This window comes from Monodelphis domestica, chromosome 2, assembly GCF_027887165.1.
Source record: "Monodelphis domestica isolate mMonDom1 chromosome 2, mMonDom1.pri, whole genome shotgun sequence".
NCBI classification, from domain to species: domain Eukaryota; kingdom Metazoa; phylum Chordata; class Mammalia; order Didelphimorphia; family Didelphidae; genus Monodelphis; species Monodelphis domestica.
Window position 1 is genome coordinate 210932868 of NC_077228.1, and position 14583 is coordinate 210947450.

A 14583-nucleotide genomic window follows, 5' to 3' on the forward strand; every position below is an offset into this window, starting at 1 on the left:
GCAGTGCTTTTCTTTGTTTCATTAATGCTATTTAATTATTAATAATAGCCCCAAAGGAGTAGAAACACAGAAGAAAAACTACTGCTTGATCACAGGGGTTATTGGGGATATGATTGTGGATATAGACTAAATGATCACCTTAGTATAAACATCCACAACATGGAAATGGGTCTTGGTCAATGACATGTAAAACCCAATGGAATTGCACATCAGCTATGGGGGTGGGGGGTGGGGGGTGGGGGGAGGGGGAAAATTGAATTTTGTAACCATGGAAAAAATATTTTAAATTAATTAAATATAATTTTCCGAATTTAAAAAAGAAAAGAAAAAAATAATGGCTCCAAAGTACAAGAGTAGTGATGCTGATAACTCAGGAGCCTAAGAAAAGTCTTATCTGAGATCAGTCTTTGTTAATGAGAAACTAAGGAACAAAAGGCCCTAGTTTGATCTATTTATTTATTTATTTTTAGCTTTTCCCCATGGGGGTAGCTGGGTGGCTTAGTGAATTGAGAGCCAGGCCTAGAGACAGGAGGTCCTGGGTTCAAATCCAGCCTCAGACATTTCCTAGCTGTGTGACCCTGGGCAAGTCACTTAACCCCCATTGCCTAGCCCTTACCATTCTTCTGCCTTGGAACCAATAATAGTATTGATTCTAGAGCAGAAGGTAAAGGATATTAAAAAAAAATAATAATAAAATTTTTTTCCATGTTTTCTCCCTCCCCTCATCCCATTCCCCTCCTGGAGTGAACAAGCTATTCCACTGGGTAATACATATATATATATATATATATATATATAATCACTGGAACCCATTTCCATATCATTGGTTTTTGTAAGAGCAATCCTTTAAAACCAAAACCCTAAATCACACAACCATATAAACAAGTGATAAATCACATGTTTTCTTCTGCATTTCTGTTCCCACAGTTCTTTTTCTAGAGGCAGATAGAATTCTTTTTTTTTTTTAGCTTAAAAGTAAAGAGATTTATTAGTAATGTTGCATTTTTGGCAATCGGGGGTTTTTTATATTCAATATAGACTTGACTCTGGGACTAGGGGTTGGGGAGGAGTTTTCCCTGAAGGCATGGGGGTGGTTCTTATGATTTGCATCAATAGGACAATCAAAGGAGGATAATCCTCTCAAGGTCAGAAGTTTAGGGTTGGGGGTCAGAGGGTGTAAGGGAGCAAAGGAATTTCCCTGATAATAGTTTGTTTGAGCTTCTGGGGGTACAATGCCCATGACATTTCCCCCCTCTCCAAATATCTAAGGGGGAAAGGGATGATGATCTCAGTATTCTGTAACTTCTTCAGAGCTGAGAATGGTTGTAGAGCTGTCCCTGCCTATTGTCAGGAGAGAGAGGCATTGGCTATAGGCAATGTCCATGGCTTCAGGCTGGGAAGGTTGCAAGGTTGTAATGGCATCCTAGTGACTCCAATGGGAGCTTTCACCCTACAAGCAACTAGAGAAGTGACAAGGTTACAAATCAGAGAATTATCTGTCCAGCTGGCTACACATGCATGATTAAAAAACAGGAAAAGACAGAAAGTATAAGAAAAGGATAGTCATGGCTAGAGTGAGAGAGATTTGAAATAGCAAGGAGGATGGGGGTGGATAGAATGACTGGATGATGCTCCTCCCATTGAGGTGTTAGCTGGTTTGATCTGCTCCATGTTTTCTGGTATACCAAGTCTCCAGTTTGGGCTGAGTGGAAGGATTCCACTTTATCCTCTCTTGAGGGCTTGGGAAGGATATGATTATTGTAGTCTCTCAAAACCTGGTGGATCGGGCCAAGTTGCTTAGAAAATCTAACAAGGCTGAGGATTTCTGAATCTAAAAGAACATCAGAGGTTAGAAAAGCAGTCTCATACAACTGTTCAAATAGGCTCAGCCCTGGATTTGCCCCTAGAGGGGCTATCCTGATTCTGGTTAGGGCAATTGTGAGAGCTTGGTATTTAGTGAGAAGTTCTCTAGTGATCCATGGGTGGCTTTTAGTCTCTAGAATACTCAGGACCCTATGTGGGGTCAGAGTTTCTAGGGGTTGGCCTAGAATTATTTTAGATGCCTCTTCTGCCATTTGGGCTGTAGCAGAAACTGATCTTAGGTATGGTGGCCACCCTTGGCTAACCAGATCTAATTTTTTTGAGAAGTAAGCCATGGGCCTTAGATTGGGTCCCAAGTACTGGGCTAAAAACCCCTAGGGCAAATTGCTTTCTCTCTTTTGTGGATGAAAAGAAGGCATTTTCAAGGCCTGGAATTCCTAAGGCAGGGGCAGCAGAAGGTCTGGATTTTAGAAGTAAAAAGAGTCCTGTTCCGAGGCAGGCCCCTTCGTGACCTCATAGAGGGGTTTTGCAATGATCCCCAAATTGGGGATCCAAGTACCCTGCCATACCCAGAGAAATTCGGAGCTGTCTTTTGGTGGAGGGGACAAGTATGGATAGGATGGCCTGTTTCCTATCTGTGGTCAGGGAGTGGGAATTTGGGGTTAGGTTGTATCCCAAGTGAGTCACAGACTGGGACACAAGTTGGGCTTTGGAGGAGAGACCTTGTAGCTCATTCTCCTAGGAAAGGTGAGAAACCATGGGCTAGGAATTTATCAATGAAAGGTTGTGATCCGTTTTTGGCCTCTGGGGAAATGGGATATTGCTTCCTGTGAGGATAGGGAGAATCAGGCTTGAGGTTTCTCATTAAGGGATTCTCATAAATGGCTTGTCCAGGTATGTCTTCATCCCAGACATGGGAGGTACTTTCTCCCAGATTTCTGATGAGATTGCTGGAGGCTTTTGTAGGGGAGTGGCTAGGGAAGTTAGAGTTGGGATAAAGGGGAATTGGGCCCAGGCTAGGGGTGCTGTTTCCTTACATCTAAGTATCCTACCCCCCAACTCCAATTACCTGATACTGCAAAGGGATTGTAGGACCATCATGTGAGGTAAGGACAGAGTGAGTTGCCCCCGCATCTATGAGAAACTCAATCATCTTACCTCTACCTCGAGATTAACCCTGGGTTTGGCCAGTGGTGGAAACTGGGAGCGCAGCAACCCCAGGGCGCCCCTCTTGGGGGTCTTCAGGAGACTGGAGGACAGGGGGATGCCTCTTGGGTCACTGGGGTCTCTGTGTGGAGGGGCACTGGCGTTTCTAGTGTCCTTGCTGTCTGCAGGCTGGGCATGGAGTCGGGCAGCCTTCCCTTGGAAGGACAACCCTTCGACCACTGCCCATTCCGTCTGCAGGTGTAGCAAGAGCCCCTTGGCCTCTGCCCATGGGTCAGGGAGCTGAGGGCTGCTGCAAGCAGTTTCTCAGGGGTTTGTCCTTCCATTTTCACCTGGCTCCTATTGTGAAAAACCTTAAAGACAGCATCTACTAATTGGTTTATTGGAGTTTGGGGTCCTGTCCCAGCTTTTGCAGTTTTCTCTTGATGTCTGGAGCTGACTGTCCTCTAAAATGGAGGCCTAAGATAACTGCCCCTCAACACTCTCTGGGCGGACATTTGTACACTGTTCCATGGCCTCTACTAATCGGGACAGGAAGAGAGCTGGATTCTCCTCTTTTCCTTAAGTGACCTCTTTGAGCTTGTTATCATGTACTTGTTTCCTCATCCCTCTCTGCATGGCCTCCAGGAGACTGTCAATCATGTGATCTACATCTTTCATTCCTGTAGTCTCACCTGGGGTCTTGCCCTGGGACAGCGGCGGTGCCAGGGACCCTTGTGCCGCCTTGGGCCTTCTTCAAATCCCAGATCCACTTTTTCTCATCTGGGGTGCAACAGGTGGAGGTAATAGTGTGCAGATCTGTCCAGGACAGGTCAAACTGCAGGGGAAGGGATTTAAACCCATCAATGAATTTGGGGTGATTCTCTGAGTAGCGACCTAATTTCTCCTTGATTTGGGCTAAATCTGTCATTGAAAAAGTAGCATGTACTGGAGTCAGCCCATCTGGTGCTGGCACCTCTCTCAGAGGGAGGAGGTGGACCCTGTCACCATAATTCAGTCTGCTCCAAGTATGGAGTGGGCTTGATTGGGGGATGGGTGAGTTAATATTATCAGGCCATAGTGGGTACCAGGGGATATTATGGTTGGGGAGACAGGAATGGCCTCAGGCCCTGAGCCTGGAGAGTAAGGTGGGGGTTTTGGAGCAGAGAGTTGAGAAGAGGAAACAGTTGAACCCGGAGGGGATCCTGAAATGAATATTAGTTCCAAGGAGGTTGGGAGAGAGGAAGGCTGTGGTGGAACCTGAGCGGGTGGGGGAGCTGTTATCTCCCCTCTCCTCTGGGCCACAAATTTGCTATTGTGTGCTGAATCATCCAAAATGTCCTCTGGAGGGCTTCTCCCAGTAGGGGTTGGCAAGGGTACCCTAAGGTGCATATGGCAAGCCTTCCTAAGCTCAGGATTCAGACTGAGTTTAATAAATGCTGAATAGGTTTGTGCTGTCTTTTTCCCTTTCCTCATGCAAAACAGGTACAATTGTTGGATGGTTTTATAATTTAGGGTGCCATGGATAGGCCATGCTTCTTGCTTATCAAGAGTGTGATGTGGCCATTTAACATTACAAAAAGAAATTAGTTTCTCTTTTTTCAAGTTGTATAGATCCAATTTTTCCCAATTTTTAAGTCTATACCCCAAAGGGGAATCTCGGGGTACGCTCTGTCTCTGTCCCATTTTGATGTGGAGTGACCAATTCCACACTGAGAGTCAACAACTGTGCATCCACAGAGGTTGCCCGACCTATAGCACTCACATTAGTGAGGCGAGAGAATCACCTTCACCAGAAGGTCTTCTAATGTGAAAAAGGGGAGCTGACAGACCCCAGATCTAGCAGTCAGGCTGACTTGACTTCTGGGGCCGATGGGAGAGAGAGCACAAAAGAGATCCCACAAAGATGTCACCCAAAAGATGGGGGTTTCAGGAGTCCACGAAAGGCTTCTTCCTACCTGAGGAGCTGTGTCCTCATGGACAATCCAGGGTAGCCAAACATGTTGGGCACCAGATGTGTGGGGTGTAGATGTGTATCCCTGGGGTTTGGGAAGGATACCTTTTGCAAGAATGCAAGACTCCAAATTTTAGCTTAAAAATAAAGAGAAATTTATTAGTAATGTTGCATTTTTGGCAAGCAAGACAGCATGAGTGGAGCAACCTGGGAGATTGCTCCCAGATAGCATTCTTTATCACAAGTCCCTCAGAATTGTCCTAGATCATTGCATTGCAATTAATCATATTTGATCGTCCCACACTATTTCAGTTACTGTGTATAATGTTCTCCTGATTCTGCTTATTTCACTCCACATCAGTTCATGGAAGTCTTTCCAGTTCTTATAGAAATCCATCAATTCATCAGCTTAATCTATTAATTGATGAGACTAGCAGTTATCAATAATAGAGGTCAAAGGTCTCTTAGTAATCAAAGACTCCTAACAGAGCAGGTTTATAAATATATATATATATATATATATATATATATATATAAGGTCTAGAGAAGCCCTTCAAACTAAGATTGGGATTGGTTTTTAATTATCTGACCAAGAGTCTTTATATCCATAAAACCCAAAACCCAAATTTGGCCCATATCCTCTCAGATTTCATGACAGCTAACTTCGAAGTGCCCTCGAAGGCTGGGGACTTTCTAGAGCTTCTGGTGTTACGGAGGGGGCCTGCAACATTCTCCAGAAGGTTCCTTATCGACGATTCCCTATATCCATAGAGTCTGGTGCCAGAAAAATATCTTGAGATGAGGTTACATCAGCCTTCATCCATCTTTCGTCTCCCTCTGCCGGCATGCTTATTTTTCTTACTTATTTAGAGTTGGGCAGTAGATCTGCCTGGTTACAATGGTTAATATTATAATGAATAAAACTTTTAACGATAAATTGATAATCAGTTTCATAATTTGTAAATTACATGGGCATATTTATATAAGAAATACTTATTAAATAATGGGGTTCACTATTACATGTGATTTTCCATTTATGCAGAGTCTTGGAACATATTGGGCAAATAAAATGAGATCCTTCTGTATTATCACCAGATTTCATCCTCACAATAACTTTTGGAGATAGGTACTATTATAATCCTCATTTTAGGGGATTCCTCAGTTGAGGAAACTGAGTCAGAGGTTAATTGATTTGCCCAGGGTCATACTGCTACTAAGTATTTGAGGCTAGATTTGTACTTGGATCTTCCTGACTCTAGGCCTACTGCCCTATCCACCTAGCTGCCTCTTGGGACATCTTGTGCATATACCCTCTCTGGGCCTGTCCTGAAGTATTGCCAGCCAGGTTTTAGCCACCCTCTCCAATCTGACCATCCCCAGTATTCACTTCCTTTATCTCATCCCCAGAGAGCCCACTGAAGTGTATGAATCCTCTCTCTTCTGTACTACAATGGCCTCCAATGACCAAAATGGCGGAAGTGTCTCCTCTTCTAGTAGTCGTCTACAGAGCCGAAAGCCACCCAACTTGTCTATCACTATCCCACCCCCAGAGGTCTCAGCCACAGGAGAACAAGACAACATACTACCACCTGAGGTAAAGGGGATTGGGGGATGGGGGGGATGGGGGGGAGATATGGCTGAGCCTAATTTATAATCCCATGGTGCCTGTTAGACACCATGCTATAGATAGAAAACCATCTCCTAGTGGGTAGCAAATATGACCACAGGACAGCAAGTAGGCATTGAGGCTGGCTAGAAAAACATTAACTCTGTTGTCTCTGACATCCAACCTTAGTCCTCAAGCTCAGGGCCTTTTCTCTTCTTCTCCCAGCAGGGTTAAGGACTCCAGGTCGAGGTGGCACTCCTTTTCCCTACCATAGTGTCACAGGCCATGACAACGTGGTCTGGTCTGAGACTGCAGCTCATTTCTTCATCCCCTCTCAATGTGGTGTTGGTCTTGCCATTTGGGTACAGGAAAGGAGAAGACCCTGAGACTTTGAGTTCTCAGGAAGACCAAAAATAGAGAAAGAAATTTCCTTAATGAACAATGATGCAAAAATCTTAAATAAAATACTAGCATAGAGACTACAGCAAGTTATCACAAACCAGGTGGGGTTTATACCAGGAATGCAAGGCTGGTTTAATATTAGGAAAACTATCCACATAATTGGCCATATCAATAATCAAACCAACAGAAATCACATGATTATCTCAATACATGCAGAAAAAGCCTTTGACAAAATGCAATGCCCATTTCTGTTGAAAACACTAGAAAGTATAGGAATAAAAGGGCCTTTCCTCAAAATAATAAGCAGTATTTATTCTAAAACATCAGCTAGTCACCCTAATGCAAATATTAATCATATGGAAATAGGTCTTGATCAATGACACATGTAAAACCCAGTAGAATTGCTTGTTGGCTATTGGGTGGGTGGGGGAACGGGACATGAATGATGTAACCATGGAAAAATATTCTAAATTAATTAAATAAAAATTTTCAGATCTAAAAAATAAAAACATCAGCAAGTATCTGTAATGGGGGGGATAAGTTAGAAGCCTTCCCAAAAAGATCAGGAGTGAAGCAAGGATGTCTATTATCACCACTATTATTCATTAATACTAGATATTATAAGATATTTATAATAATATATTACCTTTATTACATATAATATATATTATAATACTAGGTATTATAAGAATAATACATACTAGAAATGCTAACTATAGTGGTTAGAGAAAAAAATTGAAGGAAGTAAAATAGGCGAGGAGAAATGAGAAAATTAAGCTATCATTCTTGGTGGATACTCTAAATGGTATATTTGGAGAATCTTAGAAAATCAACTGAAAAACTAGTTGGAATATTAATTAATATGATTTACTATAACATAATTTAATAAATATTAATTATTGACATTAATAATATTATCAGAGTTGTAGGATACAAAATAAGCCCACATAAATCACCAGTATTTTTATATATTTCCAACAAAAATCAGCAGCAAGAGTTAGAAAGAGAAATTCCATTTAAAATCACATTAGACAATATAAAGTATTTGGTAATCTTTTTACCAAGACAAACACAGGAATTATATGAATACAATTGCCTAAGACTCTGAGTTCTAGAAGATATTCGAGTTAGAGAACTAAAAATGCCAACCCTGTCCTCTTGCCTTCCTCTTTGCCCCTTCCAGAGGCCTAGGAACCCAGCCTATTTGAAGAGTGTGAGTATGCAGGAATCTCGGGGGCGATGGCACGAAAACAACTCGGAACGTCGTCCTGGCTTCCGCCGCCAGGCCTCACTGTCCCAGAGCATCCGAAGGTGAGCATCAGACTTTATCTATGGCACATCTCCCTGAGATCCTAAGCACCTAAGTCAGTCTTTTGGGGAGCAAGTATTAATCATCCCTTGTGTTTATATATCACTCTCACTTCCTAAGTACTTTTGTACTCATCATCTCATTTTATCCTTATAATATTCTCCTGGAAGAGTTTTGGGCAGGAATTTTCAGCTCCATTCTACAGAGAGAAAAATCAAAGTCCAATGAGGGTAAGTGACCTCCCTAAACTCTTCCAGTAGATCAGGAGTAGAACCTGGATTAGGTCATAGGCCCAAAGAGAAGAAGCTTTGTGGAGTGATACATTTCTCCTTTGAACACACACAAACTTGTGTACCTGTGCATTTCCTCTCCTCTTTTCACCTGAGGCTTTTCTAACTGGGTCATTGAGGCACTGAACACTCCAGTTGGAAGGGACTCGAAAGTTTATATATGTATATGTATGTAACAGACCCATATTTGGTCCTGCAGGGGCACCGCACAGTGGTTTGGTGTCAGTGAGGATTGGGATGGAAAGCGGCAAAATTGGCATCGGAAGAGTCTCCACCACTGTAGTATGCGCTATGGGAAGCTGAAAGCCTCCTGCCAAAGAGACCTGGAGCTCCCCAGCCAGGAGGTGCCTTCTTTCCAGGGTACTGAATCCCCCAAAGCCTGCAAGTTGCCCAAGGTACAATCCAGTGCAACAAAAACATTTATCAGGCACCTTGTGTGTATGGATCGTTTTGCTAGCTACTAGGTACAAAATGCAAATTTTTTTTAAAAAAGCATTTATTAAACATTTTCTGTTACTAGGCTTTGTGTCAGGTTCTGAGCTTAGAGAGGACATATACATTTATTTTTGTCAAAGGACAAAAGGATGAAAATAAAGGACAAAAGCAAAGAAATTTGAACTCAAATGATGAGTTCACAAATACTTATTAAGAGCCTGCTGTGTACTAGGCACTATATGAAGTGCCAGGGTTACAAAAGAGGCATGTTGTAGTGGAAAGAGGGTTGAGTTCGGAATTGTAGAACCTCAGTTTGAATCTTAATTCTACTTACCATCTCTATGCCATTGGGCAAGTTAACCTCTGTGGGGCTCAGTTTCTTCTTCTGTAAAATAAGGGAATTGGACTGGAGGATCTCTAAGCTCCCTTCCAGCTCTAAGTCCACGAGGATGAAGTAAATGCTGTATAGAAAGTAAATTCAAAGTAAAGGGTTGGGGCACTGACAACAGGGAGAATTAGGGAAAGCCTCTTGTTAGGTGGTAGCCCTTGAGATGAGCCTTGAAAAGAGCCAGGGGTGCTAAGAGGCAGAGGTGAGAAGGAAAAGGAAGATTACACACACATATAGAGCACATGCAAAAGTATTTATTGATCACTTTACCCCTCTCTCTCTACACACACACACACACACACACACACACACACACACACACACACACACACACACATTTTAGATGTGTAAATTTTATATATACATACATGTGCATATATGTGTTGTAAGTGTATAATATTATATACTTATAGGCACATACTATATAATATGCAATAATTATATATTTATATATGAGATCAAATTTCATGTACAAGGACCATCAAGTGGGCTAGTTTAGCTGGAACATGGAACGTGTGAGGGGAATTAATGTGTAATCAGCCAACCTAGGAAGAGAGATTGGAATCTGATTTTAAAAGGCCTTAAATGTCTTACATGAGGTTGTCTCTTACCTGAGAGGCAATAGGGAGCCACTCGTGAAGGGGAATGATGCAAAGAGATGTAATGCACAATATTATGTAGTCATGTGATAGAGAAATGCAAAACACAATACTAAGTGAGGTTTGGAAGGATCAGGGGAGGCTTTGGGATGGAAGTGGCAGTTAAGACTTAAATTTATCATGGTATATGAGAGTACAGTGTTTGTTCAAGGGACAGAGAATGTTGCAAGTAACGGTTACTTGCAACATAGTCAACCAATAAATATTTATAAAGTACCTACTCTGTGCCAGGCAAGCTAAATACTGTGAATACAAATAAAAACAAAAATAGTCCCTGCTTTCAAGAAGCTTACAGTCTAATAGAGGAAGACAGCACCCAAAAGGAAGCTATCAAAGAGTGTACAGAGAAGGTATCCAGCATGGGAAGATGAAGGGGAGTTCCAAAAAAGTCCAAACCCAGGGTAAGACCTAGATTCAAATCCTGTCTACATTACTATGGGGGAGTCACTAAATCTAAGACTCAATAAGTGAGTAAGGGGAAGGCCTAGAGACAGGAGGTCCTAGGTTCAAATCTGGCCTCAGACACTTCCCAGCTGTGTGACCCTGGGCAAGTCACTTGACCCCCATTGCCTAGCCCTGACCCCTCTTCTGCCTTGGAACCAATACACAGTATTGATTCCAAGATGGAAGGTAAGGGTTTAAAAAAAAAATAAGTGAGTAAGAAGAGAAATAGAGAAAAAAATCCCTGCTAAGCCTCCTCCTCTTTGAGTAGTGGTCCTAGAACCCTTGTCTTTGCCCTGCTGTCAAAGGGTCTCCTCAGAGGAGCAGAGGCAACTGAGATGTGAATACCAGGCAGATTCAGTCTTAAAAGGATAATGAGATTTCCCAGTGATGAGTTTCCTTGGAAAAGAAGGATGATGGAGTGTAGCTGGGATGAAATAGAAAGCATAGATTTATACAGAGGGGGGAAAATAAGACATAAGTCCAGAAAGATAGGATGTTGGAGGACCTTCAGTGCCCAACAGAAGAGTTTGAATTTTACTTGGTCTAACCAGTGGGAATATGCCAAGGACTTTTTTGAGCAGAGGATTGATATAACTGGATCTGCTTGTAAGAAAGATTATTCTGGAAGTGAGATAAGATTGAAGAGTTGTGAAAGTTAAAGTAGGACAACCTGTTCGGAAACTACTATCATAGTCCAATAAGTGATATGATCATAATTCAAGGCCAGGCTTGGAGGTGCACACGGGTCATGCCTGCTACTGGAAGCTGATTCTGATGGGTTACTTGAGCTCTGGAATTCAGAGTCAGAATTGGGTTAAAGCTGGTTGGGTCTGTCCCGAGGCTGGCATTAAAAGGATCAGCCCCTACATGCTGGAGGGCCTCAGTCACCCCCAATGCCCCCAGAGTCTAAGTGGCCCAGGTCAGAAACAGAGCAGTTCAAGGCTTCTAAGCTGATCACCACTGCTATCATGCCTGTGAGGACCATTGTATGTCTAGCCTGAGCTCAGTAAGAAGACCCAGATTCAAAAAAGCTCATTTGAACAAAAAAAACCATATAATTGTATAATGTTTTGAGGCTTTGCAATATATTGTATTTTGCAATACAACAAAGCATGTATTTTGCTTTGTCCTCCTTGATACGACCACGCAGTGAGATGGGCACTATTATTATACTCATTTTAAAGATGAGGAGACTGAGGCTTAGAGAAATTTAGTGACTTGCTCGTAGTGAGTATCTGAGGCAGAATTTGAAGCCTTTTTTCTTCCCCCATCAGCATTCTATTCCCTTCACCAAAGCACCTTTTACAGGATGGAGGCAATGATCCTAGAGAGAGAATAAAGGATGAATTCAGATCATATGGAGAGAGAGTGCACAAGACCTGCTAACTGATTGGCTATGAGTAAGAACAAATAAGACAGCAGCACTAAGTTAGTAAAAAATGGGACAGCAGGTGTGTGAGTGGTAATGCCACAGGTAAAAACAATCATATTAAAAGATAAAGCATTGTAAGATTTAAATTAATATCCAATAACTCCCAAGTATTTATATTTTATAAGATTTATTAATAATCACTTGAAGTAGAGGAAATAAAAAGTAAAAGCCTGAGTAAAGAGAAGCTTTTTCTGACTACATTTAGCAGGAGAAGAGAGTGAGAATGCAGGGTCATAGAAACTTTTTCTCCAAAACATAAGGATGCAGTGTGAGGATGAAAGTGGGATTCTGGGAAATGGAGTCCTAAGGTACAAAATTTTGAGAAGCTACTTGGATAGAGAGCCAGACCTAGAGACAGGAGGTCCTAGGTTCAAATATGGTCTTAGACACTTCCTGCTGTGTGACTCTGGACAAGTCACTTAACCTCCACTGTCTAGCCCATACCAGTCTTCTGCCTTGGGACCAATACATGGGATTGATTTTAAGATGGAAGGTAAGACGAAGGAAGGAAAGAGAGAAAGGAAGGAAAGGGAGAAAGGAAGGAAGGAAGGAAGGAAGGAAGAAAGAAAGAAAGAAAGAGAGAGAGAGAGAGAGAGAGAGAGAGAGAGAGAGAGAGAGAGAGAGAGAGAGAGAGAGAGAGAGAGAGAGAGAAAGGGAGAAAGGGAGAAAGGGAGAAAGGAAGGAAGGAAGAAAGAAAGAAAGAAAAAGAAAGAAAGAAAGAAAGAAAGAAAGAAAGAAAGAAAGAAAGAAAGAAAGAAAGAAAGAAAGAAAGAAAGAAAGAAAGAAAGAAAGAAAGAAAGAAAGAAAGAAAGAAAGAAAGAAAGAAAAGAGAAAAGAAAAGAAAAGAAATAGAGAAAGGAAGAAAGGAAAGAGAGAAAGGAAGGAAGAAAAGAAAGAAAGAAAGAAAGGAAGGAAGAGCAGTTGTAGGGGGAAAGATAATAACCTCAGTTTGGAATGTACTGAATTTGAGGTACCAGATAGAAAGAAGACTTGTGGGTGTATTTCTGTTTGTCTGTTTTCAGGGTTCCATGATGCTTTTATACCAAGAACCCATTTCATTTTCTAAATTTCCCATATTTGCTCTCTCTCCACCTCCAGATTGTGGATCCACTCGCCCGGGGCCGGGCATTCCGGCACCCAGATGAAGTGGACAGGCACCACCCCCCACTGCCACCCCTGACCCCTGGCGTGTTGTCTCTCAGCTCCTTCACCAGCGTCAGATCGGGCTACTCCCACCTCCCCCGTCGAAAGAGAATGTCTGTGGCCCAGATGAGCTTTCATGCTGCAGCTGCTATCCTCAAGGTGAGTCATTCCCAGCCCCTTCCCAGGTCCTCTGTTCACTGTGGATTAGTGGAAAGAGTCCTGAACTTGTTCTTAAAAGCTTCCCGTTTTGCCTCTTCCTATCCAAGTGACTTCACTTCTAGGTCTTGTCCATTTCCCCATGTGATGGTAGAGGTCCTCTGGGGCTCCTTCCAGCGCTGAACCTCTGCAGGCAAAATCTGCTTCCTTTCTCAAGTCAACACCTTCTCCATGCTCTCCTCTGCCCTATTCTCATTCTCTAGTCTCATGTGTGGTGGCTGACTCTGTCCACTGGCCTCTAGACATGGGAGCGGGTCCCAACAGGGAGGTCCTAGCATCTTCCCTTCCCTCTAACTTTTACTCCCCGCTCTCTCCCTCCCCTTTTCTACCCAGACACTTGGTCTCCTCTATCTCTCTGGCTCCCAGAACTACTTTCCATGCTCTCATCAAAACCCAGAGAAAGGCAAGATAGAACCTTGGGAACAAAAGCACTCAAGGCCTTGGGGATACCATCACGTGTGTTGTCAATAGGGGTACACCCAGGAGGCAACTGAGTGGCTCAGTGGATGGAGAGCCAGGCCTAGAGACAGGAGATCCTGGATTCAAATCTGACCTCAGACACTTCCCAGCTGGGTGACCCTGGGCAAGTCACTTGACCCCCATTGCCTAGTCCTTACCACTCTTCTACCATAGAACCAATACACAGTATTGATTCCAAGATGGAAGGTAAGGGTTTAAAAAAAACAGGGGTACACCTAGCATGACCCAAGCAAAGTTGTGGCATCACTTCTTGGAGGAGAAAGCATAGCCTGGAAAAGAATGGAGGAGTGGAGCAAAGGGAGAGGGTACAAAGAGGAGAAGGACCATTTTCTTTGTTTTCCCCTCCAGCCACCCTCAGAGATTTCCATTCTATAGCTGTATATTTTTTAAAATTTTATAACAAATTTCCACATACATTTTCCAAAGCTAAATGATTCATATTGTCTCCCTCTTCCCTCCCAGAGCTGACGAACAACTCAATCTGGTTTATACATGTATTTTCATATTTTTCATTTTTTATACAGCTATCTCTGAGGGTTATCCTATCCTTTAACCCCCCCTTCCCATTTATTTCACCCTTTCTTTCTTTCTTTTTTTTAAACTCTTACCTTCTCTCCTAATATCAACTGTAAGACAGAAGGGCAGGAGCCAGGCAGGCAGTTGAATTTAAGTGCCCAGTCACACAGCTAAGAAGTGTCTGGGGTCAGATTTGAATCCAGGTTCTCCCAAACTCTAGGCCTGCAAACTATCCACTATGCTACTTAACTGCCCCTATTTCACCCTTTCAACTATATTTCACCCACTAGGGTATTGCCGCTGGTTAATTGATGGAGAATGGCAATCAGTTCCTCAGGCAGAATG

General features: G+C 42.7%; 1 protein-coding gene across 6 annotated transcripts in view; it reads left to right on the forward strand.

Annotated features, from left to right (window-relative positions):
• RHBDF2 (rhomboid 5 homolog 2) overlaps positions 1 to 14583 on the forward strand; it is a 62898-nt gene that overhangs the window by 34497 nt on the left and 13818 nt on the right. For all 6 annotated transcript variants that reach the window (XM_007482587.2, XM_007482589.2, XM_007482590.2 and 3 more), the window contains 4 exons: positions 6326 to 6512; positions 8110 to 8237; positions 8725 to 8920; positions 12982 to 13185. In XM_007482587.2, coding sequence (XP_007482649.1) covers positions 6326 to 6512; positions 8110 to 8237; positions 8725 to 8920; positions 12982 to 13185 — 715 coding nt within the window. The remainder of the gene's footprint in view (positions 1 to 6325; positions 6513 to 8109; positions 8238 to 8724; positions 8921 to 12981; positions 13186 to 14583) is intronic.